This window comes from Odocoileus virginianus, chromosome 17 (assembly GCF_023699985.2).
Source record: "Odocoileus virginianus isolate 20LAN1187 ecotype Illinois chromosome 17, Ovbor_1.2, whole genome shotgun sequence".
NCBI classification, from domain to species: domain Eukaryota; kingdom Metazoa; phylum Chordata; class Mammalia; order Artiodactyla; family Cervidae; genus Odocoileus; species Odocoileus virginianus.
Window position 1 is genome coordinate 11082592 of NC_069690.1, and position 13347 is coordinate 11095938.

Here is a 13347-nt window from a genome sequence, read left to right on the forward strand (position 1 = left end):
CACTCCAGGATGTGAGTGACCACACCATCATGGTTATCCAGGTTGTTAAGACCTTCTTTGTACAGCTCTTCTGTGTACCCCTGCCATCTCTTCCGCTTCTGTTAAGTCTTACTATTTGTGTTTTTTATTGTGCTCTTCTTTGCATGAAATGTTCCTGTGGTATCTTCAATTTTCTTGAAGCGATCTCTAGTCTTTCCATTCTACTATTTTCCTCTATTTCTTTGCATTGTTCATTTAAGAAGGCTTTCTTGTCTCTCCTTGCTATTCTCTGGAATTCTACATTCAGTTCGGTATTTCTTTCCCTTTCACCTCTGCCTTTTGCTTCTCTTCTTTTCTCAGCTATTTGTAAGGTTCCTTCACAGTCTTTATTTCCATTGTGTGTGTGCTCAGTCATGTCCGATTCTTTGCAACCCCATGGACTTGGATTTTCCCAGCAAGAATAATAGGGTGGGTTGCCATTTCCTCCTCCAGGGGACCATCCTGACCCAGGGATCAAACCCATGTCTCCTCTGTCTCTTGCATTGGCAGGTGGATTCTTTACCAAGGAGCCCTTGTTTCTTACTGACCTGCTATCAGGGAGCTGTAAGTTCTAGTAACTATTAAATAGCATCTTTTAACTTCCATTGGTTAGTTTCTGGAGGCTGGAAGGCTGAGGAGAGAAGGGGAAAAAAGATTCCAGAATTTTTTTGAATATTTTGAAAATTAGTCAACTGTATGACTAATTTTTTACTAGAATCACCATCAAGGAGCAATGACAGTACAAAATGTACAAATTCAAAGTTCTTTGCAAATTCCTGAAAGTTATTTTTGTTGTTTAAATCATGTAGTAAGCAATAAGATTGAAGCTGAAACTCCAATACTGAAGCTGAAACTCCAATACCACATGTTTAAATCATGTGGTAAGCAACAGGAGTGAAGCTGACACTCCAATACTTTGGCCACCTGATGTGAAGAGCTGACTCATTTGAAAACACCCTGATGCTGGGAAAGATTGAAGGAGGGAGGAGAAGGGGATGACAGAGGATGAGATGGTTGGATGGCATCACCAACTCAATGGACATGAGTTTGAGGAAACTCCGGGAGTTGGTGATGGACAGGGAGGCCTGGCGTGATGCAGTCCATGGGGTCGCAAAGAGTTGGACACGACTGAGCGACTGAACTGAACTGAAGCAACAAGACAGAAAACAAGAAGCATGCCACTTCTTAAGAGTCCATGGTGCATCTGAGCTATGTATCCTAAATATATTTTAAAAGTTGCTACTGGGCCAGTTGGCTACTTTTGTAATATAATAATCAATTTAGTCTTTAGTCAAGCAAATATATATTATGTATGTCTACTGGCTTACAGTCTAATTATTCAACGTCAAAAGCTGAAGTCTCAGACTTCTTTAATGTTATACATAACTCAGTTTCTGAACACATGATTAAAATGCATCAATATAGTATCATTTTACTTAAACTCATTATTTCCTGAAGAGAATAAGTACCTTATGTTAGAAATATTCTTAAAATTACGAAAAAATTATCATTTCTATTCTTATATTTCATCATTTCTTCTTATTCTTCTGATAGGGCCTTCATAAATGACATTAGTAAAAGTTTGTGTTTAATATTAAAAGTTTTTTCCCTGAAAATAACTTGCCACCCCCTGCATGACACAATGCCATGTATTGGGTACTTAGCATATTTGGTGAACATAGTCATAACAAGTTAGTTCTATCATCAATCGACCTTTGGAATGACCATGGCATTTAAGCAAAATAGAAAATTTAAATATGTGTAGTATATGTGTACAAGATTTTCAGAAAAATAGAAAAGAGATATAATCTAAAGCAAATATTATTATTAATAAAGTATTTTCTATATGAAATATCCAAAGGAAGAAAATTTAACATTGATTCAATTTCCCTTTTATCCTAAAATTTTAAAAACCAAGATCAGGTGGAATATTGGGTGGAAGCAGAATTGAACTTTTCCCAGTGACCCAGAATATTTCTATTGCAAAATCACCTTTTGTTGGCAGAAAGATAAAATATTGAAAAATGATACATATGTGAAAAGAATAAAACAGAAAAGTGCTAGCCTTGTAACTCATGCATATTTATAGACTGGTGTTCCAACCATTTTAGAGAAGCACTCCAATATTAGCCTTCTTTTCTTTCCTCTTCTCAATATCTATCTCCCTTTATCTTCTGAAAGAGACATTAAAAATTTTTTTACAAGACATCTGCAAGTTTAAAACAAACGCCTCTCACTGTTTAACTAATTTATTCAATTAGTAGTTGATAGAAAAAAAATTATGTGTATATGGGGGTCCAGAAATTCAGTTGTGTCATCGTTACAAATGAATACAAAACATACTGATAGAGCTGGGGACTCCTATCCATTAACAACTCCTGCACTATACTCTCCTGTGCCATAAATAATTCCAAGGTCAAAAATTAAAAGAAAAATTTGCCTTCACTTGTGAGCAAAACATAACGGACTACAGAATGAATTCAACCTTCACCGTATCAGAAAACATCACATTTACAAAACTTAATACAAGAGACAATGTAACCAAAAGTAATATATGATAAAAAAAAAAAAAAAACAACAACAAATAAGGTGCTAAATTGAAACACAGGATTTTAACATTTCGTCATTTATTCTGGGAGACCTAACCATCTAACCACAGAATGAGAATCATTTTTAATGCCATCAGATGTTCTAGGGACATTAACATGATGACATCTTTAAAAATATTTACAAAGACTATTGAAGTTACCCATTGGCTCCTTCTGTATTATGTAATTCAATCAGATAAACATATTAAATTTCTCTGCTTGTTTTTTTCTCCACACTCTAACCACAGACAGACCAAGAAAAAAAAGCAAGACTCTAATGATATAGGCTTTAAAATTATAGCAAAATTATGTGCATCTGGATAATTTTCTATGTTCTATAAAATAGGATGTAAGTGGTAAATCTGAATGGCATGAAAAGCAACAATGAGGTCTGGGGCCTTATTTAGGACGCAAGCATGGAAAAGGGCTAAGCTGAGATAGAAGCACCGTTTCTTTCATTCCCTAAATCACAAGGGTACAGTCAATACTTCAGTTCAAATCTTAGACAATATTTATATAAGAATTACAAGTGGTGTTATACCTTGTGTTAAAGAGAAAAAGCTTTTCTTTATATTCCTCACTGTGATTAGGCTTTCAAAAGGAATTTAGACGTTTCCCTCACTCTCAGCTTTATTTTCGAAAATAGAAACTAATAAGGAAAATGAAAGTACTTTATTTTTTAAAAAGATATTAACCAGGTATCTAAAAGTATTCTATCACAAATTATTCTTAAAGATCTAAGAGATTTTCTTTGAACCTGGCAGATAAGATTCTCCTCTCCATATAAATCTTTCCTTCTGAAAATGAATTTATATTTTTTTCAGTAGTGTCAGAATAACTAGATTAGCTTAAATTAACTATTTATAAACAGACTGAAAACTTGGCACTAATTAAAACTTTAAATATACTTTGATATGTAAATTTTAACTCTTCTTTAAAATTAACCTTATATACCATAAAGATATATTCAAATGAACTACCTTTTGTCTACACTGTTGTGCATATATTTTTTCTTTCGGTAAGAAATTCAAAAAATAGGAAAGTTTACTAAATGCAGATTAGGAACTCCATAACAACTTATTACTTATTTGTAATAGTGAAAGCAAAATCCATTTTTAAAATTTCACTGTATTTCTCTTAAATTTTCTGCATTTAAAAAGTATATCATGTGTGTGATTCTTTTACATCATTTATACCATCATTTAAATTCCAAAATCCTAGAAAATACATAATCTTCAGAATGTATAAAATGGCTAAAGTGTTGAAGTTGGTCTGCATAGTTAACCTTCCAACAAGCTTATTTGGTTGTCAAAGGAAAAGAAATTATTATAAACTGACTCATCTGAAACCGCATGTATTTCAACAATTAAAACAGTTTATCAAAGAATGGAGAAATTAGCAGAAATTGTGATCGATCAAAAGCAAAATCTCAGCTTTTGATAAAAATAATAAAATAATTTGTATGAAATTTATATAACATTTTAAGAGGAACTACAAAAGTTTCATATTCTTCCAAAATACAAATCCTACCCTATACTGAAAGTCCTAAAAATTTGATGAAATAAAGAAATAACTTTACATAACATAATATTTATTCCAAAACAGTAAATAAAAACATTCTCAGGTTGAACGCTAAACAACATGGAAAAATAGTAAAACCTCTTAAAACAAAGAAGCTTTTTATAAACAACATGGAAGAAGTTGTCAAATTTATATTCATTTTGCTGCCTTAATTTGAGGTTTCATTAAGATCTTAATGGGAAAAACATGCACCACCAGTAAAGCGATGTATTTTAAAGGAGGATCTTTTAGGCTAGTACAAGTGACTAAAAACGAGTTTCTTGCTAGCTAACGATAGCATCAAACAAACCACAAAGCAGTCTTCTAAAAGACAGGCAATGATTTAAAAGTCTACTATATTTCATATATCCCTTTCTTTAATCTGGCTCTTTTAATCTTGTTTCAACCTCAAATCATTTCTGGTTGACAAGTGCTTTTGCTTAAATTTGAGGAGCACATAAGCTGTTGAAGGCATGGGCTTTTCTTATTTCACATACAACATTTGTCATTCCATCTTTATGTCTACGCTAAAACTTCAAACTTTATTAACATACTAAAGCTCTTTTCTTTGTACTTAAAATGAGAAATTTACCCCGAGATGGAATTCAACTCTAAATTGAGTCTACAAAGAAATCTTGTCAAATGTTGAATCTGGCATTTAAAACTCCACTGTTTGCTACAAGCTCCTGAGTAAGATCCATGTAGCGTATTTGTTTTTGGAAGAAAATCTAGTTAACACAAAGAATGAAGATTGACTTTCAGGGAATTTTTACTCATGTATACCCTGAATTTGCTTATCACAGTTTCACAATCTGTGTACTAATTTTGATACTGCATTTTAAAGAGGAAATCTTTATGATGATTTATCACCCTATTCTAATACAATAATGAAATTTTCAGACATTCCTATTAGCGTATGAACACTGAAATTAGTTTGTGTCAAATTATTTAAGTTTCTTTTTGTCCAAGAGGAAAAAAGACTAAGACTTTTCCCTAGGACCATAAGACAGTATAAACAAGTCTCAGAAGCAGTTATAAGAATTGCACATACATGTATTCTGACTAAATTTATAAAATTGATATAAATTACATTAACCAAAATGTCTCTTGGGCTCACTCATTCTAAGAAGCAAAACAAAACAACAAAACCATGATCTAACTTAAAGAAGCTTCTTCTCAATACTTGAATTTCCCCCTTAAACCAGAAAAGAAATCATAGCATGGCACGTAACATTTACTGAGCTCTTATTATGTGCCAGGCACTGCTCTAAGTAATTTATACATTGGTTCATTGAATCGTCATAATGAACCTATAAGGTAGGTGCTACTGGTAATTCTAATAGAAACAAGGAAAACAAGACATAGACAGGCTTTAGAAAACTGCCCAAGATCATATAGGTAGTAAGTGTGTGACCTGGAATTTAAGACCTAGACAGTCTGATTCTGGAGCTCTGACTCTAACTATTTTGTTAAACATATTACACCAAGCTCTAAATACATTCTATTGCACATCTTTACATAAAAGTATTAAATAGTTTCTTTTCTATGATCATCATGCTAAGACTGACAAAGTTATATATTTTATGCACTCTTACATAAGAATGTAAATGAGTTATAGTGGGTAGGTGTTAATAACTCAAAATAAGTTATTAAGGAATTTAGAAGTTGGTATGTAAAACCCAGATTTCCCCATGTAGATCCTTAACTACCTCAACTGTTCAAAACAGAACTGACTCTTTTTCCTTTGGTACCAAATAAAATGCAGTAAAAAGTTATAGGGCATTTTTGGTATAACTTAAATATATTTATATTTCAATATAAATCATGTCTTCAGAAGTTCAGCATGTCATATAGGGAGTTTCTATCTTCTAGCACTATAATACTAAAAGCTTTAAATGTGGGTGTTGGCCATGTCTTAATATACCAGAATTATTATGAGAGAATTCTTCGCCTTTCCTTTTTAAAAAATATTATTCTATGATTTTTTTAATGTGAATTTTCAAGAAATGAAATGAAACCAAGAAAACTAATCTTTTCAAGCTTAAATACCAACATCTACCAATGACTCAGTAATTCGGTGCATCTATCTGTGATCAGGCCATGCAACTGAACAAAGGACAAAACAGAGTCACTTTTGGAGAGTACAGCAAATGAATTAGGCATGCGGGACTGAACTGAGACTCACCATGGAGCTTTTATGGAAAAACACCCCGCTCCAAACAGATAAGGCCTTCATGGAAAAGGGGGGAAAATGCACAAAAAATATTAGAGGAAAATTCATTTAATATTAACAAATACATGTTGATCATACTGTTAAAGAGTATGGATAAAATAGCTAAAAAAAATTAGTAATCGTTTGCAATTCTGCTGTCAGTACTAACAAGTCTGATATAACCGTTGCGCAGAAGGATGTGTAGTAACAAGTCCCTTCATTTTCATAAGGTTACAGATTGCAAAATGCTCTGTTTCTCCCCCTTTTCTCGAGCACCCCTGTAGGGTTCCTAAGGTAAAATAAAATTTACTTCAGAGGCCCTTTAAAACAAAGTACAAGTTAAATGGAATAACTGGATGGAGAAAAGAGTGGAACCAGTAGCAACACATGTGTGGTTGTGGGACACGAAATGTTTAACACTAGTGAAAGAGGACTTGATAAAAATTTGATAAGCATTGTTGCTGATCACCAGTTGTCTCAGAGCCACAGAAAGTAACCTATTTTCTAAGCTGCTTAATTACAGTAAGTTGTACTGCATACTGCTGGTCAAAGGAACTAACACTAAATACAAGTCTGTGGTATGATTTACTTCCATTTTAGGGCCACATTCCAGGAAATCAGCATTTCTCTTAATAATGACAGAAGAGGTTAGCTTCCCCTATCTGGCCTATACCGGGCTAGGTTGGAATACAGGAAACTAAAGCCACAATTGCTTGTTTTAAATATAGCTGGGGATACAAAGGCAGACTTCCATGTTACATATTTCTTCTTAATATTCTGTTCATAGCATTTAGGACATGCTATGCATACTTGCACAGAAAGAAGACTGACTTAATTATATCCAGAACAAAATACTGTTGTTGCATCTAACATTTGGAAGGAAGACATAACAAACTGAGGAAGAAAGAGCACTGCATAACTTGGTAATTCTCTTCTTCAACTTTGGTGCCAAGAACATTAAAAAAGAAAACTCATGCTAATTAGCATCAGTCTCCCAGTGAAGTGGCCACACAACACTGAGTACAGTTCTGAGGACTGAAGTGCAGAAGATACGAAGAAGAGAACAGAAAAGCAAGAGACTATTAATATTAGAAGAAACTGAATTGGAAGACAGACATATTAGAAAAGAAAACTTGACAGATGATTCAAATACAAAGCAAGGAAATCTCTCCCACAGTTCATGATAAGACCACAATCAGAGATGTGATTTCATCACTCACATCTAAAACAATGCATTTCAAAATTGTTTTGACCGTGACCCATGGAAATATGCAGTTGGCCCTCCGTATCCAGAGGGCCCATATCTACAACCAACCGCAGATCAAAAATATTCAGAAAAAAAATTCCAGGAAGTTCCAAAAGGTAAAACTTACTATGCACCAGCAACTATTTACAACTTAGAAAAGATTTAAAGCATATGCATAGACGTGTGTAGGTTATGCAAATACTAGGCCATTTCATAGAAGGAACTTGACCATCCACAGATTTCAGTACAGAGTGGGAACCGATCCCCCTCGGATACCAAGGGATAAATGTACTGAAGTATAAGCTCATATGTACTTGAACACAACAAACTGAAATAATTTAATGAATATGAGGGATTTTGTTTGTAATCAACTTTACTATTTCCATTTCAATGTTTTGTAAACATTAATTCTGAGATTTAGTTACAGTGACAATGAATGCATATTATGACAGGGTAGGTAGGGTGGGACCTTCAATTCTCTATTTCTAACAAGCTCCTAGATAATACAAGGATGTTAAGTTTGAAGAACCAGGAGCAAAATTACATTTATTATATTCTATTTCGTTAATGAAAAACAAGTTAGCCATGATTCCCCTGTCCATTGATTTCATGATTCACTGATTACATCAGAAACAAAAGGTTACTGGAACTCATCCTGCACTTTGACCAACACCAATTTAAATAACTGTGACTACGTGAAGACACCAATCTCTCAATGCCACTGTGATGCCATGAAATAATGATCAGAAGACGGAAGGTTCAAAACATTTCCACATGCCCACAAGTGAAAGTGAAAGCTGCTCAGTCGTGTCCAACTCTGTGACCCCATGGAACTCTCCAGGCCAGAATATTGGAGTGAGTAGCCTTTCCCTTCTCCAGGGGATCTTCCCAACTCAGAGATCAAACCCAGGGCTCCTGCATTGCAGGCAGATTCTTTACCAGCTGAGCCACAAGGGAAGCCCAAGAATATTGGGGTGAGTAGCTATCCCTTCTCCAGCAGATCTTCCTGATCCAGGAATCGAACTGGGGTCTCCTGCATTGTAGGTGGGTTCTTTACCAAAGATACTGCCTAAATGAAGAAGTTATAATTGACACGTACTATCCAACTTCTTCTCATTTTCTTCCTTAGGCAGACACCTGAATTCAAACAATTCTGACAGAAACATTTGTGATCTGGAATGTCTGGGCATGAGTTGCTGTTTTGCATAGACTGTACAGAAGCTGGACAAGTCTCCCACCTCATTCCAGATATCAGAACACAGGGCTCCCAATGGAACCTGGTTATCCATTTAAAATGCAGCAGTGTATACATGTCCACCCCAAACTCCCTAAGTATGCCTGCTCAGTGTTAAGAGGCAGCCTGGATGGAAGGGAGTTTGGGGGAAATGGATGCATGCATATGCACGGCTAAGTACTTTTGCTGCCCACCTGAAGCCATCACAACATTGTCAATTGGCTATACTCCAATATAAAACAAAAAGTTAAAACAAAAACCCAAACATTAGAATAATGCTGATTCATTGCAAATAACTTAAAAGTTTTATCTTAGTCCTTTATGCCTTAAACGGCTTCTGAGTGACCCCCAAAATCAAACAAACAAAAATGAAACAAAACTTTAAGTTTCTACAGTTCAAAAGACCAGTTGACGGTCCCACCTACAGAACCAGTAAATACCTTTTTCCAAGTTTAAATTTCCTTATGTATAAAAAGTAACATATTAGCCAAACAAATTATACACTTTTTTTTTTATCTGCTAGATTCTCCTTCCCAGGCAGTAGCAGTATGTTACCAACAAGATTTCCACGACCTCACAATCGCAAACTGCACTGTTAACTCCCCGTCTCCAGACACTGCAATAAACAGGCATGCGCTGCGCAGCAGCATGGTCAAGCCTAAAGACAACATGGCTCTCGCTAGTCACAGTATAATTCAGCAGTATGCACTAAAAGTTATCCTTCTTCGGCCAAATAAGAACCTACAGCCTGGCCCAGCTCAAGGAGAAGACAGGGGATGGGGGAAACAGGGTGAGGACCCACTTTCTGGCATGGTCCCAATCTATACTCACCCAGTTCTTACCCGCTCCTAACAAACTGGATCTCTGCCACATACATGGAAAAGAAGACCCATAAACACCAAAGAATTAGAGTGACTGATGTAATCACTGACTTGGTATGGGTAGTGTCAGCTGTTCTTTTGAAATGTGCCCGCCTCATCTTTTCTCAGTAGTGAAAGAATGAAAATAAAAAGTCACAAAGGCCAAGGCCATGATCCAGCTGTCTTCACCTATGGCTTTCCCCTCCCCTCCAAAATCCCGCAGCTGTAGTTTTACAAGGGGTAGTTTGAAGGAGGAAGACAGCATGTGAGTCAGAGTGTATGCTGAATTAAAATGGTCTGTATTAACAAATGCAACTCCAATTATCATATTCAGGTATTAAGAATTTATGTATTTTCCGAGCACTATTAAGTTTCAGCAGGTTGAGCAATCCTGCCATGTAAAACTATCTACTTAGTCATGATTATCCTTTTGAAGCTGAATTCTGATTGAAAAACATTAGGGTTGGCCAAGAGACTAAAAATCAGAAATACTAATCCAGCGTAAAGTGACACTGCCATTGGTTCTCAAAGGGTTTCTTCTGGAGATTCTCAGAAGACAAGAAAGAACTGGGCTTTATATCAAATCACTGTGTGCCTGCGTGCTAAGTCACTTCAATTGTGTCCAATTCTTTTTAACCCCAGGGACTGCAGCCCACCAGGCTCCTCTGTCCATGGGATTCTCCAGGCAAGAGTACTGGAGGGGGTTGCTACGCCCTCCTCCAGGGGACCTTCCCAACCCAGGGATCGAACCCATGTCTTTTATGTCTCCTGAACTGGCAGGTGGGTTTCTTTAGCACTAATGCTACCTGGGAGGTCCCATATCAAATCATTAATACTATACAACTCTTTAAACTCTGATTCATTTTTTTAAAGGCCAGACAGTACCACAAAAGCTTTGGTTTTCCTAGCTGAAAATAAGACTAATGTAAAGACTGTTCAAATGTTAAGAGGGTAATAAAATCAGATTTTATTTGAACATGGTAAAACCCTTTATAACCTGACTCTGGTGCTAAAAGGCAGTAATAATAATTAGATTTCACCATCTTCAGAGTTAAAGAATAGTTGGCATCTAAAAAACAGCGAAGGAAGGAGAGGGTGGGATGAACTGAGAGAGTAGCAGTGACATATATACACTACCATGTGTAAAAGAGACAGCTAGTGGGAACTTGCTATATAAGACAGGGAGCTTGGCTTGGAGCTCTGGGCTCTGTGATGACCTAGACGGGTGGGACAGGAGTGTGGAAGGGAGGCCCAAGAGAGGGGAGATGTGTGTGTGTGTGTGTGTGTGTGTGTGTGTGTGTGTAGCCTCATATATATATATGTATACTTACAGCTGATTGACACTGTTGTACAACAGAAACGAACACAACATTGTAAAGCAATTACTCTCCATTTAAAAATAAACAAAAAATTAAAAAAAACATATTCTGAAAGTTCCAATTTCCAACTAATCATGTCCTATGAGAATTCAAGCACTGCCACTTAACAGACAAAAGAATGAGCCCATATAAATATTAAATACACTGACAGAGAAAGGGCTATACAACACCATGTGTACAATAGTAAAGAAAAGCCATATAGTCTAACACCACATTCCAGGAACCCCAATGACTGCTATACTCTACACCCCCCTGTTAAACAGTAACTTTGATGGACTCACATTCCCCATGTGCATACAAGCAAGTTAGTCCTCACATCATTTTCAAGTATTACTCTAACTTTTTCATTCATTTAACTACTAAAGAGACCTATGGCACTACTGGCTCTCCAATTATTGTTCTGAAGGCAAATTCAAGCTGAAATATACAGGCAAATTTTCTAATCTGAGATATATTCAACACGCAAATTTAAATTATAAGCTCAAGATTTTCATCAGAAAAAACTCTCATGTTCAATTTCCGCCAGATGTGGCAGAAGAGAGACTAGAATAGCACACATAGATTTCCAAATTTCCATAGAAAATAATGCTTGCTGACTTGTAATACATTATACAGGAGACTTAATCTCCTCCCCACTCCCACTCCCCCAAATTCACAGATTTATGGTAAAAGGGAACAAAGTATGGAGTGGCTTAAGTACTCTATTGACTTAGTACAAAAACTGGAAACTCAAACTGTGCATGTATATTGCACATGTAGACATATCCATCCTAATGAAAATATACATTGCCAGTTATTTTATATCTGGAATGAAACATTTATAGCTTAGTTATCAAGAAATAATACATAGATAAGACAGGACTAGGAAGTGGAGAATTGCCATTTGGACTACAAGGAGATCAAACCAGTCAATCCTAAAGGAAATCAACCCTGAATGTTCACTGGAAGGACTGATGCTGATGCTGAAGTTCCGTTACTTTGGCCACCTGATGCAAAGAGCCAACTCATGGGAACAGACTCTGATGCTCAGAAAAACTGAAGGCAAAAGGAGAAGAGGGCGGCAGAGGATCAGGTGGTTAGACAGCATCACCAACTCAATGGATATGAGTTTGAGCACACTCTGGGAGGTAGTGAGGGACAGGGGAGCCTGGCATGCTGCAGTCCACTGGGTCACAGAGTTGACCACGACTCTTTTTGTGGGGCACACAACTTACAGACTGAAAAACCGCTGTAACTGGGAGGGGGGAGCGGTGTCTTTTTCCAAATCTTTCCCATTTAACTCTTCAAACTTCACCTATAAGATTTGAGGCTTAGGTCAAAGTGTCTAAATAGGCCAAGGCAGACCAAAGTGAATCAGATAGAGGAATAGATCTTCCTCAAGGACTATATGCCAATGTCAGTTTTTCACTTAGCAAACTCTGATGGCAGATTTGGTCTACAAATTTCAACTAGAGATAATCAAATAAATGCTATTAAATGCTTCCATTTCTAAAGAAGAACAATCATCTACGTTTCCTAAATGGAGCTCCTGTGAAGCACTGGCCTAGGGAACAGCAATTGAATGAGGCTTAGAAAGTACATAATAGAACACCTGGTGGAAATTCATACACTGTAAGGCTGACAGGTTATAATCCATACATACAAATACACCTCGGATGAAGAAATTCATGTAGACACACTGGAAATGGCAGAACCAAGATAAGACTGAGCTCCAGACTCCAAAGATGATATTCTTCCACTATATTCCCTAGCCTACTTCTCCAGAGTCAGGCCCAAGGTTCCTAATACCTAGCTCAAACTGTTCACAAAAAAATGAATACATACAAACATGGGGAGGGAGGAAGGAGCAGGAAGCTGCTCGATTTAAGAAAAAGAAAACCAGTGAAAGACAACAAATCGTATCAGGTTACTTCACTAAACATGTCAGCTAGTGAAGGGCAAGGAAGTAACTTCATTCCCAATTTCTATATATATATTTTTTCTTTTCTCAAATACATGACAAAAATCAAAACTCAAAAAAAACAATAGTGGTCTTCATCAATTGCAACATGATTTTGTTGAGCGCCATACCTTTTCAAAGGCTACAAATGCATGCTCGGTAGGAGTATCATTGACATGGTTGGTCTTTGCTGCCTCGATAAAATAGGCTTGCTTCCTACACTGGCTGTATCCTGTTTCTGTATTGATTACATAACATTTCTGCATGTTCTAATATGTAAACATTCTTTAAGCCTAGTTTTTTTTTTTTTT

At 36.2% G+C, this 13347-nt stretch overlaps 1 protein-coding gene across 10 annotated transcripts in view; it reads right to left on the reverse strand.

The window, feature by feature from the left end:
* BCAS3 (BCAS3 microtubule associated cell migration factor) overlaps nucleotides 1-13347 on the reverse strand; it is a 581826-nt gene that overhangs the window by 319966 nt on the left and 248513 nt on the right. For 7 of the 10 annotated variants that reach the window (XM_070478583.1, XM_070478587.1, XM_070478584.1 and 4 more), the window contains exon 17: nucleotides 6352-6396. The exons of the other annotated variants lie outside the window; for them this stretch is intronic. In XM_070478583.1, the coding sequence (XP_070334684.1) occupies nucleotides 6352-6396 (45 nt within the window). The remainder of the gene's footprint in view (nucleotides 1-6351; nucleotides 6397-13347) is intronic. 10 annotated transcript variants of the gene reach the window in all.